This window comes from Mesocricetus auratus, unplaced genomic scaffold, assembly GCF_017639785.1.
Source record: "Mesocricetus auratus isolate SY011 unplaced genomic scaffold, BCM_Maur_2.0 Super-Scaffold_100003, whole genome shotgun sequence".
NCBI lineage: Eukaryota > Metazoa > Chordata > Mammalia > Rodentia > Cricetidae > Mesocricetus > Mesocricetus auratus.
In genome coordinates, this window is record NW_024429188.1 from 119,801,634 (window position 1) to 119,820,472 (window position 18,839).

General features: G+C 35.6%; 1 protein-coding gene and 1 non-coding gene across 2 annotated transcripts; both read right to left on the minus strand.

Annotated features, from left to right (window-relative positions):
* Positions 1 to 7,932: 7,932 nt before the first annotated feature.
* On the minus strand, positions 7,933 to 14,905 carry Rab39b (RAB39B, member RAS oncogene family). The gene is made up of 2 exons (XM_005087515.4): positions 14,481 to 14,905; positions 7,933 to 11,442 (listed from the first exon to the last, which is right to left on the minus strand). The coding sequence occupies exons 1-2, from the start codon at positions 14,693 to 14,695 to the stop codon at positions 11,016 to 11,018; spliced, it is 642 nt and encodes a 213-aa protein (XP_005087572.1). The 5' UTR covers positions 14,696 to 14,905; the 3' UTR covers positions 7,933 to 11,015.
* A 533-nt stretch (positions 14,906 to 15,438) lies between these two features.
* LOC121140119 lies at positions 15,439 to 15,604 on the minus strand. The gene has a single exon (XR_005876951.1). It is a non-coding gene; the product is annotated as a U1 spliceosomal RNA (small nuclear RNA).
* Positions 15,605 to 18,839: the final 3,235 nt, after the last annotated feature.

Below are 18,839 nucleotides of genomic sequence, written 5' to 3' on the forward strand. Positions count from 1 at the left end.
CACCATGCTACAGGGTTCAAGCAGAGGGTTTTTTTTAATTAGAGAAAGGGATCATAAAAGGTGGAAAGGGGATGGTGGAAGCAGCCTCTGGGGACAAGAGCAGCAGGAGAGAGGAAAGAGAGGCAGAGAGAGAAAGAAAGAGAGGATGGAAGGTGGGCAGGATTCTTTTAAAAGGAAATGTAGTGAATGTGCACAGGTGGTGCTCTTACTGGTTGCAGCTGAGGACATATCCTGTCAGAACCCGACGGACAGGCCAGTATAGATGCCTGAATACTAGCAACCATGACCATGATAACTCTTATAAAGGAAAACTTTTAATTGGTGCTGGCTTACAGGTTCAGATGTTTAGTCCATTGTTATCATGGCATGAAGCATGGAAGGAAGCATGCAGGCAGGAATGGTGCTGGAGTAGGAGCCTAGATTTCTATATCTGGATCATAAGCAGACAGCAGGAATAGAATGAGTCACTGGGCCTGGCTTGCGCATTTGAAACCAGAAAGCCCACCCTCAGTGACACACTTCCTCCAACAAGGCCATACCTCCTAATGCTACTCCCTAAGCAATCAAATATGAAATATGAGTCTATTGGGACCATTCTTATTCAAACCACCTCAACTGCTAAAAATATGAGGTATTATTTTCTACCAACAACAGCTGAGCATTTCTTCAAATGCTTTAGAAAATTTAAGTCAAATATTTTTATTAAAACAAAACAAATTGAAATTTTGGTGTTCAATGTACAACATTAACTTCCAATAATGAAAATTCTCTTTCAAGTATGTTACATTTAGCTCTACAAATATAAAAATTTTAGAATAATGTAAATTGTTTAATACTAAAAAATACTATATTTTCTGCATTTAAAACCTCTGTCAAACATTGAGTCAATTTTAATGTGTAGAGGAAATTTCATTTTGTATCTTTCACTGTGTATAGACAATATATGGAGCAATGTTGCAGATTTGTTTACATTGTAAAGACACGTCTTTGCCAACGTGCCTTCTGATTGGTTTAATAAAGAGCTGAATGACTGATAACTAGGCAGGAGATATAGTTGGGATTTCTGGGGAGAGAGAAGAAGAGGAAGACGAATCTAAGCATATCAGGGAGACAACAAGAGACACAGAACAAGCAGGACATGCAGGAGAAGAGGTATCAGTCACAAGCCACATGGGTTCATATGGGATAATTTAAGTTATAAGAGCTAGTGGGACAAGCCTAAGCTAATAATACGTCTTCTGGTCTTTCTATCACGTGGCAACCTGTATGTCATGCATGGTACAGCCAGGTAACTAAAGTACTTCATTTTCATTTAGATGTTTTGATTTTAGCTCTTTAGTTCTTATTCAGTTTCAATGTATGTGATGAAAAAAATGTCAAGGTTCGTTCCCAAAAGGAAGCCTGAGGAAAATGGAGCCTACCAGGGAAGGGAACATAGAGAGAAAGTCTGGAAAGTGACCTCATAGTTTTGATTTTGAACTCCCAGGCTCCTGTCTGCATTATAAAAGCTTAACTCTATTTCTAGATTCTGAGAACTAAACCTGATGTTGAGCCAACACAGGGAAGAGCTAAGTGTCTTTGAAAGTTGAACTGACATTGAAATCAACCTACAAAAGGTCTTGAAAGTTTAAATAAGAATCATAATCACATAAGTACATTATTATATTTAAATGTATGGGGTATGTTAAAAAGTGCTAGAACCATAGAAATACATGAAAACTCAAATGATGAGTTTATGTAAATAACATAAAAATAAATTATAATTCAGGAAGAGCAACTGTTAAGACCAAGAGCTGGTTCTTTGAGATTATTAATTAAAAATAAGTTAACTTCTAACAATGCTGAATAATAAAAATACAAATGGACAATATGAAAATGAGAGAAATTTCTTTCTACTCATACACTTTGTTTTAATCACACGAAGTATTACTAACTGTACACCACATTTGAAAATTTACCTGAAGTAGATGGTTTTCAAGGATGATATATATTACAAAAATTTACTCATGAGACTAAATGCATTGACAGGGTACATAATGCTCTTGCAGTCATTCCCAGTCCTAACAGCCACATGCCCACTACAAGCCAAGAGTGTCTTTGCCTTTGTTAACTTAAGAATCCATGTTGTTGCTAGAAAACCAGCTAGCTGTGGAACTGTCTGCCCACAGTGAACCCTGCCTCATAGGAGAGGTGATTCTACTTCAAGAAGAGCAATGAATATATGTTGACAATAAAATATTATATTATTGAAAAATGATATTCTATAAAATAGAGCTTTAGTCACAGAGGTTGAGGAGGTGCTTCATAAAATTTTCCCGAAGATGGGGAGCTCCAATCTTTAACAGTGTAGTCCTACAGAACATTATTCACTATGTTTAATCTATGCTATTTCAAATGTACATGCCTCCTACCACCAGATTTCTCTTAATCACCATGGCCTACATAGCTGGAAATATTGTTATAAACAAGTAACAAACAGGACTACAAATGTAAATACCTAAATATTAGTGAATAAAAATCAGGAATTATTTTAAAAACACACCATGACTTCTTAAGAAGTGTTTAGTCTAAGAATGTGAAGAAATGTTTTGTTTTGGTTTTTGGTTTTTCAAGACAGGGTTTCTCCGTGTAGCCTTAACTGTCTGGAACTCACTCTGTAGACCAGGCTGGCCTTGAATGCACATCTGCGTCTGCCTCCTGAGTGCTGGAATTAAAGGTGTGTGCCATCACTGCCTGGCAAAGAAAAGTGTTTTAGCATGAACAACTTTACTGAAATAATTACATTGACAAGTTAATGGTTGAAAGCCATTTGATACTCTCACTGAATACCATCAAGACAATTGAAAACCTCAACATAAAATCATCCTCCAAACACTTAGCAGAATAGTAATATGGCAAAAAAATTTTTGACACAATAAAATAATTTAGGGTTAATATGCTAAAAATAGGAAAAAATTATAAAGATATCCATCATCACTGCTGTTACCACATTAGTTCAGTTTTAATCAATGTAAATAAGAAAAAATGAAATGTAGATATCAGTGAAGGAAAACATGAATGGATTATGATGTCTGCTTAAAAAGTAGAAGAATCTCATTGAAAAATTAGTTTGATAATGGATTTTAATAAGGATTTTGTTATAATCTATAAACATAAATGAATCCACAGATTTCCTACATGCTAGAATTGAGTACTTAGAACAATTGGAACCAGTATAATGACACAATCTATTTAGAACTAAAAAAAGTAAAATAAACAGAAAATGGCTAAAAACGAGAAAACAATAAACAGTTACTAACAGATACAAGCATTAGATGACATTATGTAAATTTTTCTAAGATGAGTGTGCCTATCATCTATCATTGTTAGTGAAATTAGTTTCAATCAAAATCCTAACCCTGTCTCAGGGAAAAGTTGACACATTTATGCTCAAGTTCTAAAATCCTGCATAAAAGTAGCAAAGACAAATGTGAGGCAGCAAAAGTTAATTTGAAAAATCTGATTGAGTTACCCAAGCTAAAAGAATGTAGTATATTCTAGGATTAGAAAAATAGATCAATGGCTAGATACGATGATTCCTGAAGAAATCTAAAATCCATTGTAAGGATGGAGATGTTTTCTAGGTTTTAGGCAGAAAAGGCCTATCACACCTAACATTATTGCTACAAAATATCAAGACAACATGCTGTGTAAGAAGTATTACATAAATTACATGATACAAAAATCAAGGCACATAGGGGAGGGGGAACTAGAGAGATGGCTCACTGGTTAAGAGCAGTTGCTGCTTTCAGAGGCCTGGAGTTCAGTTCCCCCAATCCATTTTAGGTGATTCATTACAGCATGCAGCTCCAGCTCCAGGGAACCCAGCATTCTCTCTTGGCTTCCATAGGTACTAGCACAAATGTATGTATGTATGGTATGTATGTATGTATGTGCACACCCACACTTTTAAAAAACAAAAACAAATCTTTACAAAATCATTGAAATTAAAAGATAGAAACACTTATCTAGTGGAAACAAATTCTTCCTCTCAGTATGTCTGTCTTCCATCTATTTGGTTCATCAATCTGAGACAAAGGTTGTTTCCATTTTTTTGAGACAGGGTTTCTCTGTGTAATAGTCCCTGACTGTCCTGGAACTTGCTCTGTAGACCAGGCTGGCCTCAAACTCACAGAGATCCACCTGCCTCCCAGCTGTTTCCAGTTTCTTACAAACAATAGATTTTATTGTTAAATATTAAAGACTTCTGTATTACCAAACACCAGAAATTTTAAATTAGGATTTTTTGCCACATATGAAGATTAGAGAAGAAATTTCTGTGTATAAGGTAGTTTTACTGATAAGAAAAAGATCAGCAGCCTTTATTAGTTGGGACTACTTTTAACTTCAAGCACAAAAATTCAATAATCAAATATATGCACATTTAAAATTTTTAGTGTGAGGCAAGAGAGTGTCTATGAGTTTGAGGTCAGACTGTATTATATAAAGAGAGTTTCAGGGCAGCTTGGGCTATGGAGAAAGACTGTATATCACCCATCTCTTACTAAAAACTAAAATATATATTATTAACCTCTTGAGTCTGCAAAGAGTTAAAAATTACAGTAGTAGCTAATATAGACCTTATCATACACTGTTTATGAATGTTCAGTAAATCATTTCTAGAGAATAATTTAATTAATTATAAAAATTAAGTAATCATAATATTTGATTCATAAATTTCATTTCTAGGAATTTTAATTTGGCACAGTCAAATACACAAAGGTACAAATGCATACATTTAATGAGACCTGATTAAATAAAATATCACATGTTCATGCAGTGGAATATAATTGTATCAGTTAGGAAACTTTCAAATATAAGAGTGGGGAATGGGAGAAAGGCATAAACCAAAAAGAGTTTTATTATTTAAGGTTTCAAAGGATCTTAATACAGGGTGGCTCCATTCTAGGGAAATCTATGATTCATTTATGTTGTCAAGGATCCAGTTTCCTTGAATCTCTGCTCTGCCATGTTTTAACTCCCTCTTCTTTTGATCACATTCAATAAATATGTACATGCACTGATTGACTGTAGTTATATAGTAATTATCAAAGCTGGACATAGTCTCTACTGTCATGTAGTTACAGACAATATACTATATAAGAACAATAACAGAACAGTGTGTGTTACATGATACCATTTGTGGAAGAGATTCATTTATATGCAAATATAATACCCATCATCTAAGACTATTACAACCAAGTCTTCTTATGGATTGTCTCATTTCATCCTTACAACAACCTTATGAGTTAAATATCATCATTCAATTTAAATATATATATACATATATATATGTATATATATATAAAGTGGGACTCAGAGATACTGAATTACACTTAATTTCTGGTAGAGTCGGAATTTGAACCTATGTTTCTCTTACTGAAAAAAGTCCATAATCTTATACTTTTGTTGAACAACATTTGTTAAACAATGTTTGGAAGAGTAAATTAAAAACTTTCAAATGAAATAAACAAAGAACTAACATTTTCCTTTAGGAACTGGTAATCAAATGCAGTTGATTACATTAGCCAAGAAAAGGAGGAAGAGAAACAAAAGCCTATATTGATAAATGAGTAGTGTGCCATGCTTGATTGCCTAATGTCACAACAGAATTTTAAGACAGGCATTGTAGGAGACAGTGACAAGAAAATTTTGTAATCAAACAATTCCAGAGGCTACAGAGCAGAATCATGTGTATGTTTTCTGGAAGAGTTAAGTTTATTGGATTAAAGTAGGATAAGAAAATCATTTAAATTTTTACTGATTATTCAAGAATATATCTGCTCTGTAGATTTGAGAAACTCTGGTGAAGAAAGTAAGATTACTATTTTATAGAGCTCACAACTGGACATACCAGATGATGGAGAGCCTTGTAGTCATATTAAGAAATCTAAGATTTATTTCAATTTTGCTAAAATGTGATAAGAAATCATGGGTAGATTGTGTTTTCGGTGAAGAATGACTTGATCAGACATGGTGTGTTAACTTTACACATTTTGGGAATGTGTCATGGATGTGTGAATGAGCAGAAACATGGAGAAGCATAAGATATTGAAGTAGTTCAAGTAAGAGTCAGTAATGGATTGGCCAGTGGTGATAGCAACGAAAATGGAGGAAAATGGTTTTGAGTTTGAGAAATTTATGTCTGTGTATCTTAAGCAAATTGACTGCATTTGCTTGATGCTCAAAAAAATGGGCTGAGAGTAATTGAAGACATGGGGGGTGGATTAGATTGTCTGGGAAGGAGAAATTTTGAGGAGCAGAGGAAGAACATCGTCCTTCCATACAATTTCCTGAGAGGCTTAGTGAATACAGAAGCCTTTCTACCAACAAATCCTACGAGTACAATTTGTCCAATTTTTTTTTCTAAATCCACTGCTGTATTATGACATACTCCCAGGATTTTTGTGATCGCCTTCTAGGTCAGTGGTTCTCAACCCTCCTAATACTATGACCTTTCAATAAGTTCCTCATGCTGTGGTGACCCCAAACCATAAGACTATTTTTGTTGCTACTTCGTAACTGTAATTTTGCTATTGTTATGAATGGTAATGTAAATATCTGTGTTTTCTGATGGTCTCAGGCAACCCCTGTGAAAGGGTTGTTTGATCCCCAAAGGGGTCGTGATCATGGGTTGAGAATCACTGTTCTAGGTTTTTCTTCCTTTTTGGTATCCCAGAATCTTTGTTGTTCCACAGGCAAGGCTAAAGATCAGGACTCTGGGCTGTCAGTAATGATATCTGGATGAATGTATTCCCTAGTATCTGTAAGCTATTCAAAGATTTTGGAAGCTGCTGGTTCTATAACTTGCTGGATGTGAAAAGCAGTTCATGAATCTATCTCAGAAAGGAATTACAAACAAGTGCAGAGCAAGTACAAAAGCCCTGAGGTGGGAATGCTCTTGGCATGTTTGAAGAACAAATAGGAGGGGCTGAAGAATGACTCAGCAATTAAGAGCACATACTGCTCTTGTAGAGGAACTGAATTCAGTCCCCATATCATACGGATCACAACTTCCTGAAACTCCGGCTCCAGGTAATGTATCCATCTCTTCTGGCTTCAGAGGAACAAAACACATACCTACTCACATGTATGACTCACATGTATGTACATAGTTAAGAATGAAAAATAACTTAAAATAAAGAAGAAAGGAAACTATAACTAGTGTGAGATGAATAGGCCAGCTGTAAGAAATGAGGTTGCAGAGATAAAGGGATACAATTCATTTTTAATGATTCTTCTGCAGACTGTTGGAAGGACTTTGTGTGTGAAATTGATAACCACTGGAAAATTATGAGTAGGTGACTGTTTTCAACTCATGCTTCTTCATCAGTCTTCTTTGGGCTGCTATGTGGATAATAGAATGTAGTAGGGGAAGGGGTAGTAAGAGTGGTTAGGGAGACCAGTTTTATCACAATAACTCAGGTGATAAGTAATATTGGACAACACCAGTGTTTTAACATTGAAGGTGTTGAAAAGTTAGTTGTCAGATTATTGTTATACTCTGATGACAACATAATTTTCAGGTAGATCAAAGGTGGAGTAAGAAAGAGAAGGAAAGAAGAATGACTAGAATGAGTAAAACTTTTGTTAGAAATACATAGGACAGGAGAAGGTTATGTTATGGCTTGAAGTAGAAAATCAGGATCCTGATTTGGGACATGTTAAACTTGAGACGCTAATGAGCAGTAAAATGGAGATGACAGGTAAGTGGTTGGTTATAAAAGTCTGGAGTCCATGGGTAATAAATGAGCTGGACATATCGGTCTAGGGCTTACTGGCTTATAGATGGTTCTTAAAACTACTGAATGGCTGAGGTCACCAAGGCATATAAATGAAGAAAAGATGATGGAGAATAGTGGAAATTTTAAGAGAGTGGAAAACTCAATGAAATGCTGTTTCATTTTTAATTTTTTATTTCTTTGTGTTGAGATTAGCCTGTGTATGCCTAGATTCAGAATCAAAGATTTCTCTTACATTTTTCTCAGATGCACACTATCCAACTTGGAAAATGTGCTAGATGACTGTGTTCCAATCTGGTCCCCACACTTGCAATGTTCCTATGATATAGTGTGCCACAGTCATTTTGAAAAAACAACGGCAATTTAGCATGGAAAAGACTTTTCAGTGAAGACAATAGTTGTAATTACATACTTGCCTGGTGAAAAATTATAACTCTTGAATAAAAATTATAATGCTGAAGTTTTAGGCTTCACAGATTCAACTTTTTACATAGTGGCTTGGGCTGAAAATGAAGTAGTGAGATTTCTGTGGTTTTCAACATGAGAACCATATACCTTTAAGAAATTGTGTCCTCTCTTTGGCTTTCAGATACTGATGACTCTGTTAATGCAAAGTATGTCATATCATATTAGTACACACTACAGTATCTGATTGGTATTTTACTGGTATCTTTGCTACATTGAAAGGACACATTCTAGAAATAGCTACAACACACATGTGGAATCTCACAGTCACATAATCAACCATTTTACTAAATACAAGCATTTTCATTCACATACAGCTAAATAAAGAATTTTTCACATTTCATTACAGTGCACAACAAAGTGAGGCAAAGTATACAGTACATTTTGTCCTGGAATATAAGACAATCTAATCCAACATGCAGTTGTGATCATTGTTACAAGTTAATCTTTTCTGTATGTAGTAAAATAGCTTCTAAAGCTTTATCCTCAGTATTCTATGAACATCTGATTTTTCACACTTATTGTCTAAAACCCACTTATTGCAGTGACAGCAGCACTGAATTCTACTAAAATGATTTTTAAAAGATTTTTCTAGAACTTATTTAAGCAGTTAAGTTCAGCCACCTCTGCTGCATCTATGTTGGGTACTTTGAAACCCACATTAAAAGGCCAGAAATGGGAAAGTAATCTATTTTAGTCAAGAAAACTGTAGACATGTTTTATTTCTGCCCCCCCCCCCCGTTGACAAGAATCTAGTCAACTCTCATTTATCCATGGGATAATCTTGGCTTAGGAACCATCTAGACATGAGTATAGTTGTTGGAATTTTGAGTTAATCCACAAAAAAAGGTTGTTTGCCTTCTACAAGCAAGAATCTGGCAATTTAAACTATGTGAAATGAATACAGAATAAATGATCACTTCTCCTGTAGCTGATGATGTGAACTGGTCCAAGATGATTTTCTTATCCAAGTTGGAGCAAAGGTGGCAGAATGATCTTCCATAATCTTTATTATTTGGTTTTATTTTAGCTGAAACAAATTCCCAGATTTTCCAACTCATGCATATTCATAGTGAACTTGAACAGGATATTGCAAAAACAATTTGCCAATCTTTCTACCACAATGCATATGAGAAACTTGACTCTAATCAGAATAGTTTTCTTACTGTGAAAAGTATGGCTTTTGCCTAGCTGAACTGGCTACAATCCAAAAATTAATTTAAAGCATCACTTTTCAAGAAGATAATGAAATTTTCATGTCAGTCATTCTAATTTACTGATGTGGTTATCTGTCTGTTCACCTGAGAATTAAGAGCTGACTCTCTCGGGTAGACAGGAGCCAAGTGTAGGTACATAGCAGGCAGGTGGCCAAGGTCATTGTGGGGTGAGTATTTTATCACCATCCCACTCCCCATTGTTGTATTTGGTTCCTTTCAATAAAATGTTCATAGTGTTTGTGAGAAGAACACTTAGAAACCCACACAGTTTTAATGTGTTTTTAGTTGTGCAGTTAATCCCTTATTTAATGTCCTCTTTCAATAATACCAGAATAGGCTTTACCTTTGTTTCATTCCTAGATTCCTGCAGGATTATAGTTGAGCTGTAAAACAACAAGGAAAACATATCCTATCACGTAGAGAACATTAATTTATAATCACCTGATTTCCAAAGTTAACAAATTAATTATTTATTCATGAGACAGCATTATGATCCAGTGGGAAAAAAGCTAGGAATCAGGTAGACTTTTTCTTGCTTTCTTATTCTGTAAAATGGGGTAAAAATTTTCACAGGCCTATTACAGAATTAATATGCAGAATTTTAAGGGTTCCAGGGCCACATGTTGAGCAAATACTCAGCACAGAACCAACGATCAAAGGCTTGACTTAGGGTTTTATTTTTATTTTTAGACAATCTCTGTGTTGTCACTGTCAGGCACCTAAAGAAGCAGGCAGTATGCTTACTCCAGATTGTGGCTCTCTGATGCAGTGAAAGCTCAGATATGGTTAGAGGTCAAAGAATGTGGCCTTTGAGTTGCAATGTTTCCTTCTTCTCCTTACATGGCCATTTTACATGGGACAGTTTCTTTCACACAATTGGTAACTCTATCATGAGAGTGTACACTTTCTCAAATGTGATTAATAACAAGGTGTGAATGACTTCCCTTTTCATATATGAATCACATCAATTTTACTAGAATGCTCAACCTTGAAAGGGCCTTATCAAAGCTGATTCAAATAGGCCTTTCATTTTACAGTTGAACTGTTAGAAGTGAACTAGTGTGTTTGTGTCAAACCCAGCACACATGGTATTATCATTGAATAACTTGGTATCATACTCTTTTTTCAGTTATCCTAATTATCCTCAATTTGTTGCTTGTTTTCCTTCTGTTTCTTTATAGTCACCACCTCTGAAAAGTTGAAATACCAAGGAACAGTTTTTCTCTCTGTAGCTATGTTTTCATGGAACCTAACTTCCAAAACCCTAGACCCTTAATATGTGGTCCTTCACAAAGGACACACAGAACAATCATTGCTGAGCCTGGGCCACAAAACAATGTCTGATCTAGCCAATGTCAGCAATTTAGTCCCTCAATCAAAGCACCCAGGCTCCTTATCTACCCACATATGAGCCTGTCAGAGCTCCACCCCTAGGAAGAAGGCTCATTTGTTATTCAAAGGTTGGGATCTCTTCAGTCACACAAGGATTCTATTTATCTTGATAACTTTTAAGTTCAAGTGGGAGGGTATGTTTTGAAAATGGAAGGGTTAACTAGCACAAACATCTCCTCTCTGATTTGATAACCTCTTCTGAAGAGTGAACCACATTTGGTACAAATCCACTCTTCACCCCTTCCCAACCCTCTTGGATTGAAATCTCTCCCCTTTTAACCAGCTCATATATGTCTCTTGTCAGGTCTGTGAAGGCTTTCTCCACATTAATGGCATCTCGGGCTGACGTCTCAATGTACTTCATGCCGTATGCAGCAGCCAGTTTCTCGGCCTCGTGGCGAGTCACTTGCCTCTGTGTATCCAGGTCACACTTGTGACCCACCAGAACAAATACAATTTGGTAGGGCTGAACGTGTACTTTGGTCTCTTCTAACCACTCATGGACATTCTGGAAGGACCTGCGGTTGGTAATGTCAAATAAGAGAAGACCACCTACTGAATTCCTGTAGTAGGCGCGAGTGATGGATCTAAAACACAAGAAAGAAGTAAAGAATAAAGTTCGTGCCCAAAGTCCTTCACTCAAATGAACTTAGTGTATGCTAGTGTTCCTGATTATTGACAGTCCTTCAGTAAATATAAATGCCATTCTGTAACAATAATGATAAATTTTCAACTTAAGATGGCCCTTCCTAGAAATGAATGCTCATCAAAGGTGTTTTCCTTTGATCTAGCCATGGAAAAACCCCCTAGGAGATGACTGAGTTCTATTTTTCACCACAGCTAACTCTCCCACTTCCAAGTCTAAATAACTAAAACACAATTCCTCTTCTGCAAATAAGGCATCTGAGTTACAGAGTAACTATAAAGCAAAATGAAATAATGGGTATTTAACTTTTTGATATGGAAAATCCACTGCAAGTGCTAGTAGTTTAAAATAATTTTCAAGAATAAGATTAATTTATTATAATCAAAAGATTATAAATATAATTGATGACTCAAGAAAATATATTTTAAATATTTATTTTTCTATTTATCATTACCCCATTTCTTTGTTTCCATTATTGCTGTTTTTCTAGCAAGGGTCATCAATAATTTTTGTGAAGAGAAAACACAATTCATTTTGTATTTCTTAAGTCACATGGGACTGGGAAAATGGGATGGGAAAATGTTCTGGGCCAGTGCTAAAGAGATGACTCAGTAGTTAAGAGCACCGACTGATCTTCTGGAGAACTGGAACTTGATTTCCAGCACCCACATGGCAGCACATAATTGTCTTTAACTCCAGTTCCAGGGGATCTGACATGCTCTTCTGGCCTCCATTGTCACCAGGCACTCACATGATTCACAGACACATATGTAGCCAAAAGACCAATATACATAAAATAATAAATTAAAAAAGTTCTGGAGAAAAATGCTTATCAACTCTACTCACTGACAAAATTCAAAGAGGTTGACTGAGGATGCACTAGCTGGGAGACTCTGCCAAAATAGTCAAAGTGTTCCCATAAAGTTGTATTATTTAATTTTAATCATGCAATTAGGTTATTTTTAAAGCCTATTTGTACATTTATTGTATTTCTCAAACAGAAGAAACATCACTTATTTTAATTTCTTGAGTTGATGAATCTCATTATAAATATATATCATGGCACTTTGCTTAAGAATATAGTTGCTTATGAAAGGCTGTAAAAAATTTGCCTCTATATCGCTTGCTTTAGACTATCGCAATTTTTGAAATCTATGTCTACTTTTAGGATTTCTGTCTTCTCAGATTGGTATGATAATGAAGAGCTCTATAGCTGAAAATTTTAAGGGAAAATGTCCCAATGTTGATGGGGAAATGTCTAGGAAATTGCAGCCCAAGCTAAAGGTAGGGACAGATCTTACAAATGAGTTCAAGTCTCCATGGAGATTAGTCCATGGAGGGAATGAAAATATTCCTCATTCCTTTATGTTTGAAGATTCATGGAGAATGATAATTATATCAGAAAATTAGGTTTGTATTTAGCACAAAAAGTGTCAAAACATTTTAAGCATAACATAAAGCTACATAAACTAGACACCTCCCACAAATAAAAGAAATCTTAACATGAAAAGATAAATGACAAACTGGGGAAATACCTTACAACAAACATGACATAAAAAGGGTTAATTTTTTTTGACAGAATTCCAAGCTGGCCTTCAACTACTCATTATCCTCTTTCTTCAGCATTCAGAGGCCTGAAATTGTGTGTGTCACCACTGTTGGTGTTGGTGTTATTATTTTTAATATGTAAAGAAGTCCTACAAATGAATACTGCATAATACACAATGAATAGTATATATGAACAAGCTGTTTAAACAAAGACCCTAGCAAACATATACAAGATAAATTTCTTTATTTATGAGAATTTGTATGAAGTATTTGCCAAAGCTTTGTACAAGTGGGAAGTTAGAGGCAACTTATGTTTGCAAGTCTTTATTACCTGTATCCTTCCTCAATGACCTAATCAGTATCTTCTATGTTCAACTAATGTTCAGTGGAGAATGAGTAAATAATCATAAATATGGGGTATAGAGTCCTTTTGCTCTGATTTCTGCTTCTCTACCTTACTTTAGTTCAAACTGTTCTCTGCAAAGTTTTTATATAGTTTGTTTTCTGTCACTTTTGTTTTTATTCATGCTGTTTTCTATCTCTGGGAATTTCTTGTCTTTGTTTGGGCTTTATATTCTCCAGTTAAACTTCTCTCCTCTGTCTCTACACATTAAATCACAAATACATACTAAAAGGAAGAACAAAGAATTGTGAGAGAAAAATAAACATACTGATTACCTAATAAGTGCCTAGTGGTACAGTAGGGAGTGACATATAAATACAAACAACAAAAAACACTTATTGTGTGTTGCCTCTGTATGTGTTTCTTCCAACCATACTAGTACTGGAGTTCCAAGAGGTCAGGGACTATCTACTCAAATTATATGACATTCTCACACTATTTTCTCAGAAACAATTCCACTCTCTGGCAACTAAATGTATGGTGGTTCCAAGAGAGAATCAATGAATCAGTCTCTAGTTCTCTATTAGGACTCTCTCTGTCTCTGTCTGTCTCTCTCTCTCTGTCTCTCTGTGTGTCTCTGTCTCTCTATCTCTCTCTGTCTCTCTGTCTCTCTCTCTAAAAAACGGAGACATAGAAAGAAGTCAATATACATCTATCTAGTTTATCCACTTACCTACCTATAGCTTCCAGTTATGTTGACTTGGAAGTTTTTTTAAAACATAGAACATAGGCTCTGATTTTGAAGAATTATATACTAGTCAATTCCAGATGATTTATTAGCTACCAAAAAGCAGGTTGACAGAGTTGTGGTGCAAACAATGTGTTAATGAATGGCCTTCCCCTTCCTGGGTGATTCTTTTCCTGCACTGAACTCCTAGTTAGCTCAAAGTGAGCTTGAGCACAAGTCTCAGACCCTTTCTTGTCATCTAGGCATCATGAAAATAACCAAGGAAGTCCTTTTTCCCCAGGGGCCAGATAAGCCCCAAAGACCCTCCCACTGCTCGCGCGGGCCCATGCTGCACTCCCACCTGAACCTCTCTTGACCCGCTGTATCCCAGATCTGGAGCTTGATGCGTTTTCCTGGCTCGATCTCCACCAAGCGGGAGAAAAAATCTACCCCCACGGTGGGGTCTGAAACCTGAGCAAAGCGGCCCTCCGTGAAGCGGCGGATCAGGCAGGATTTGCCCACCGTGGAATCGCCGATGACAATGAGCCGGAACTGGTACAGCCAGATGGCCTCCATGGCCGTGGCCTGGCAGGACTCTTCAGCCCAGGCCTGGGGAGGCGAGAGGGGGCGCCCCACCAAGGCCTTAGCTCCGATCAGCCCTTTGGCTCGACCGTGAGCGCATCACTGGCCTGGTAGCCTGAAGCAAGGTAGGCCCAGGCGCTGGGGTAGAGGGATGGATGCTGCACTCGCAAAGGTGATGAAATGGCAGCAGCATCAGCACCACGCACTCTGACTCATCACCAAAAACGGGGTTACTGTAAATCTTCGCGTAGATGCGACACTAGCTCCACCACACTGTTTGTAAGAGGAGCGCATAAAAAAGGACAAGAGACTAGTGTATTCCTTTCTTAATTACATAAAACACTCTTAATTTAAATATTTCTCTGACATTAAAATTGTAAATATAAGTCATTTTCAATAAAGCTAGAAAAACAATACAAAAAGTCCGTAATTAAATAATTGTCTACATGTTTCTATGCTAAGACAAGCATGCAAATATTATTCATGCATATGCATGTACATTTATTGCTATTTCTTTCTTGAAAAAAGACAAATTTACTTTTAATCTGACACTTTTGTGCAAATAACAAAGTATTATAGATATCTCTCCATTTCCAACTCAGTTTTTAAAGACCATCCATATTAATTTATATTGTAACCAACAGTGTGCAAGGGTTCACTTTTCTTTACATCTACACAGGTACTTGTTAGCTTTAGTCTTGTTCACCTCCCCCCCTCAACCCCCCATAGGAGAGCGCAAATTCAGTGCTCCCATCACCACAGATCATTACCACAAATTATGCAGTTGAGTTTCCCCACATTTAGGGAAATCACAAGGGGTCAGCACATTCTGAGTGCAATGAATAAACCTTGCCTGGGTAGACCATGGTAGTGATCATAGTATCTCATCAGCTAGGTAATTATCTCTTTATCTTTTTGAAAATCGTCCTTTCTACCTTGATGAGGTGATATTCTATTGTGATTTGCATTTTCTTTATGATTAATGATATTGAATATTTTTCATATTCTTTTCATGACTGCATGTATTTTGAGACACATCTGTTTAGATTTAATGTTCATTTTTAATTGAGTAATTTGTATTTTGCTATTGAGTTTCTGTAGCTCTTCCTGTGTTTTGAATATCAATTATTTGTCAGATATATGTGTTATAAATATTTTTCCTATCCTGTATACTGTCTTTGCACTCTGTTGAGTATTTCCTTTTTTATGAAGTCCCTTTTAATTTTACATAACTGATTTGTCTGTTTTTTATTTTTGTTTCCTGTTCTTTTGGAGGCTTAAAGAGAAAACATTGTTCATTGCAATGTTCTGAAGCATTTTCTCTGTATTTTCTTCAAGGAGATTAATAATTTCAGGTACTTCATGTCAGTATTATTTTGAGTTGATACCTATAATGTGTGAGAAATTAGAAACTAGCTTCATGCTTCTGCATTTGAATATCTAATATTTCAGCACTATTTATTGAAAAAAAAACCTTTTACTTAGTGGGTGTCCTTACCATCTTTGTTAAATCATTTAGCTTCAGATGCATGGGTTTATTTTTCAGCTCTCTTTTGTTCTATTGATGTATGTGTTCGTATTTATAACAATGCCATGGTGTTTTGATTATTACAACTTTTTAAATTTGGGTAGCATTACACTTCCTGCTTTCTTCCTTTTGCAAAAAGTTGATTGTCCTATTCTTTTTGTGGTTCCATATAAAATTTGGAATTTTTGAAATTTGTGAAGAATGGCATTGGTATTTTAAAATACTTTTTGTTATTCTTTATGTGTATGTGTGTATCTCTGAAAGTGAATGACATATATGTGTAGGTGCTGGAGGAGGCTGGAAGCTCCTCAGGAGCTGGAGTAGCAGGCACCCAATGTGGGTTCTTGAAATTGAAATTCAGGTCCCCTTAACCAATTCGCTGTTGGTATGTGATAATTTTGATTGTCAATTTGATTGGTTTGAAAATTGCTCAGGAGATTAATGAACATACTTCAGAGTGAGTCTGAAGGGTACTTTCAGGCAGGGCTAACTAAGAAAACAGCCAGTCCTGAGTGTGGACAGCACCACCCAATGGTTGTTAATAAGCAGACTATCTTCTAATAGAAAATTTCACCTCTTCTTCTGTTTCCTCCCATTCCCTCTTCTTCTCTCCTCTTCTCTTTTCTCTCTCATTTTCCCAGCCATCTCAATGTGATGTGAGCTACTCTGCACTGCCACTCCACAGAATAAACCTTTCCTTCCCCCTCTTCCCCACCACATAGTTTTTAAAGCAATGAAAAGTATGAGTAACACTATATAACAACGCTACCATTTTGTATACTAATTTAAATCCTGCAATTTTAATGAATTCATTTATTACTTACAATTTCAACTGATCTATAAACAGGCAGTTTGACTTGTTTTCCAATTTGGATAACATTTTCCCTCTCATTCCTGATTGTTCTGGCCCTCAAGCACTATTTTTGTTTCAGATCTCATAAAAAACTTTCAACTATTTCCAGTTCAATATAATATTAGCTGTTGGCTTGTTCCAAAATGACCCTAATTGTGTTAAAGTGTATTACTTGTATACTTAATTTGTTCAGCATTTTTATAATGAAAGATGTTGAATTTTACTGGGTAATTTTTCTGTATCAATTTAGATTAACATGTAGTTTTTTTTAAATCTGTGGGTGTTGTTTATTGTGTTCATTGATCTGTGTATGTTGGACCATCCCTGCATTCTTGAATGAATCCTGTTTAGTAATTGTGAGTAATATTTACAAATTTTTATTATTATTTTATGTGCATGGATGTTTTGTCTGCATATATAGTGTGTGTTGTGTGTTCCTGGAGGCCAGAAGACGGTGTCAGATCTCTAGAACTAGAATTACAGATGGTTATGTGCCGCCATGTGGGTGCTGGAAATCAAACCTGGTTCTCTGCAAAGGTGACCAATACTTTCAAATGCTAAGACACATTTCCAGTCCTGAGAATAATTGTTTTAATGTACTATTGCATTAGATTTGGTGGTGTTTTGTTGGATTTTGTTCAACAAGAGTATTTTATATCTTTCTTTTTCATTTATTTATTTTTGTTATGGTTTTATGTATTATTGGTGTAAGAGTGATGCTGGCTCCATAGAATGTATTCAGAAAAATTACTTCCTCTCAGGGAAATGGGGAAAAATTGAGAACTGGTAGCTTTTATTTAAATGTTCAGTTGAACTTAGTGGTGGAGCCATCTGGTTCTAGACTTTTTTGTAACAGGCTTTTTCCAGTTGATTAAATCTCATTTTTTGTTTGCCTGTTCAGGATTTCAATTTCTTCCTGATTCAGTTTTGACAAAGTTTATGTATCTAGTAATTTGTAAATTTCTTCTAGTGTAGCCATTTCTTTGCATGTTTTCCTAATAATTTCTAATGACTTTTTCTATGGTCAATTCTGTTTCCCTTTTCATCTCTGATTCTGTTTAAGTCCTTTCTTTTCTTCCAGTTGGAAGAGCCAGTTCTTTGATCATTGGTCTTCCATATTTTGTTTTAGTTTAGAATTTTTTGTTCCTTGTTATTTATTCTAATAACTTTGGCTTTAATTTGTTGGTTTTTTGTTATCTCATTGTGATGCAATGATAGATTGTTTAATGTCTTTTTACTTTTTAAATTGCTACAAATGTCCCTCTTTGCTTGGATTTTGCTGCTTCCCATAGGTTTTGGTATGGTGCGTCTCTGTTTCCACCCACATCTTTTAGAAAAACTATTTCATTTCCTTATTGATTTTTCCTTGATCTATTAGATGTTCAATGATACACTGATTTCTATGTATTTGCATAATTTTAAAGTATTTTGTTATTGATTTCTAGCTTTATTGTATTTTGGTCAGCGAAGATACTCAGCCTAATATCAATTTTAAAATGTGTTGAGACTTATTTTTTGGTCTATCATATGATCTATCTTAAATATCAAGAATACTCTCTGTGCTGATAAAAAATGTATATTCAGGAGCTGTTGGATGCAATACTCTCTATATAGCTGTTAGGTTCATGTGGTCTAGGATGCAATTAAATGCTGAGGTTTCTTTGTTCTGTTTGACCTATCCAGATATTGCTTTTGTTACACTTTTATTAGTGATAGTTTTATACATGCTTATAAGGAATTTTAGTCATTTCCACATT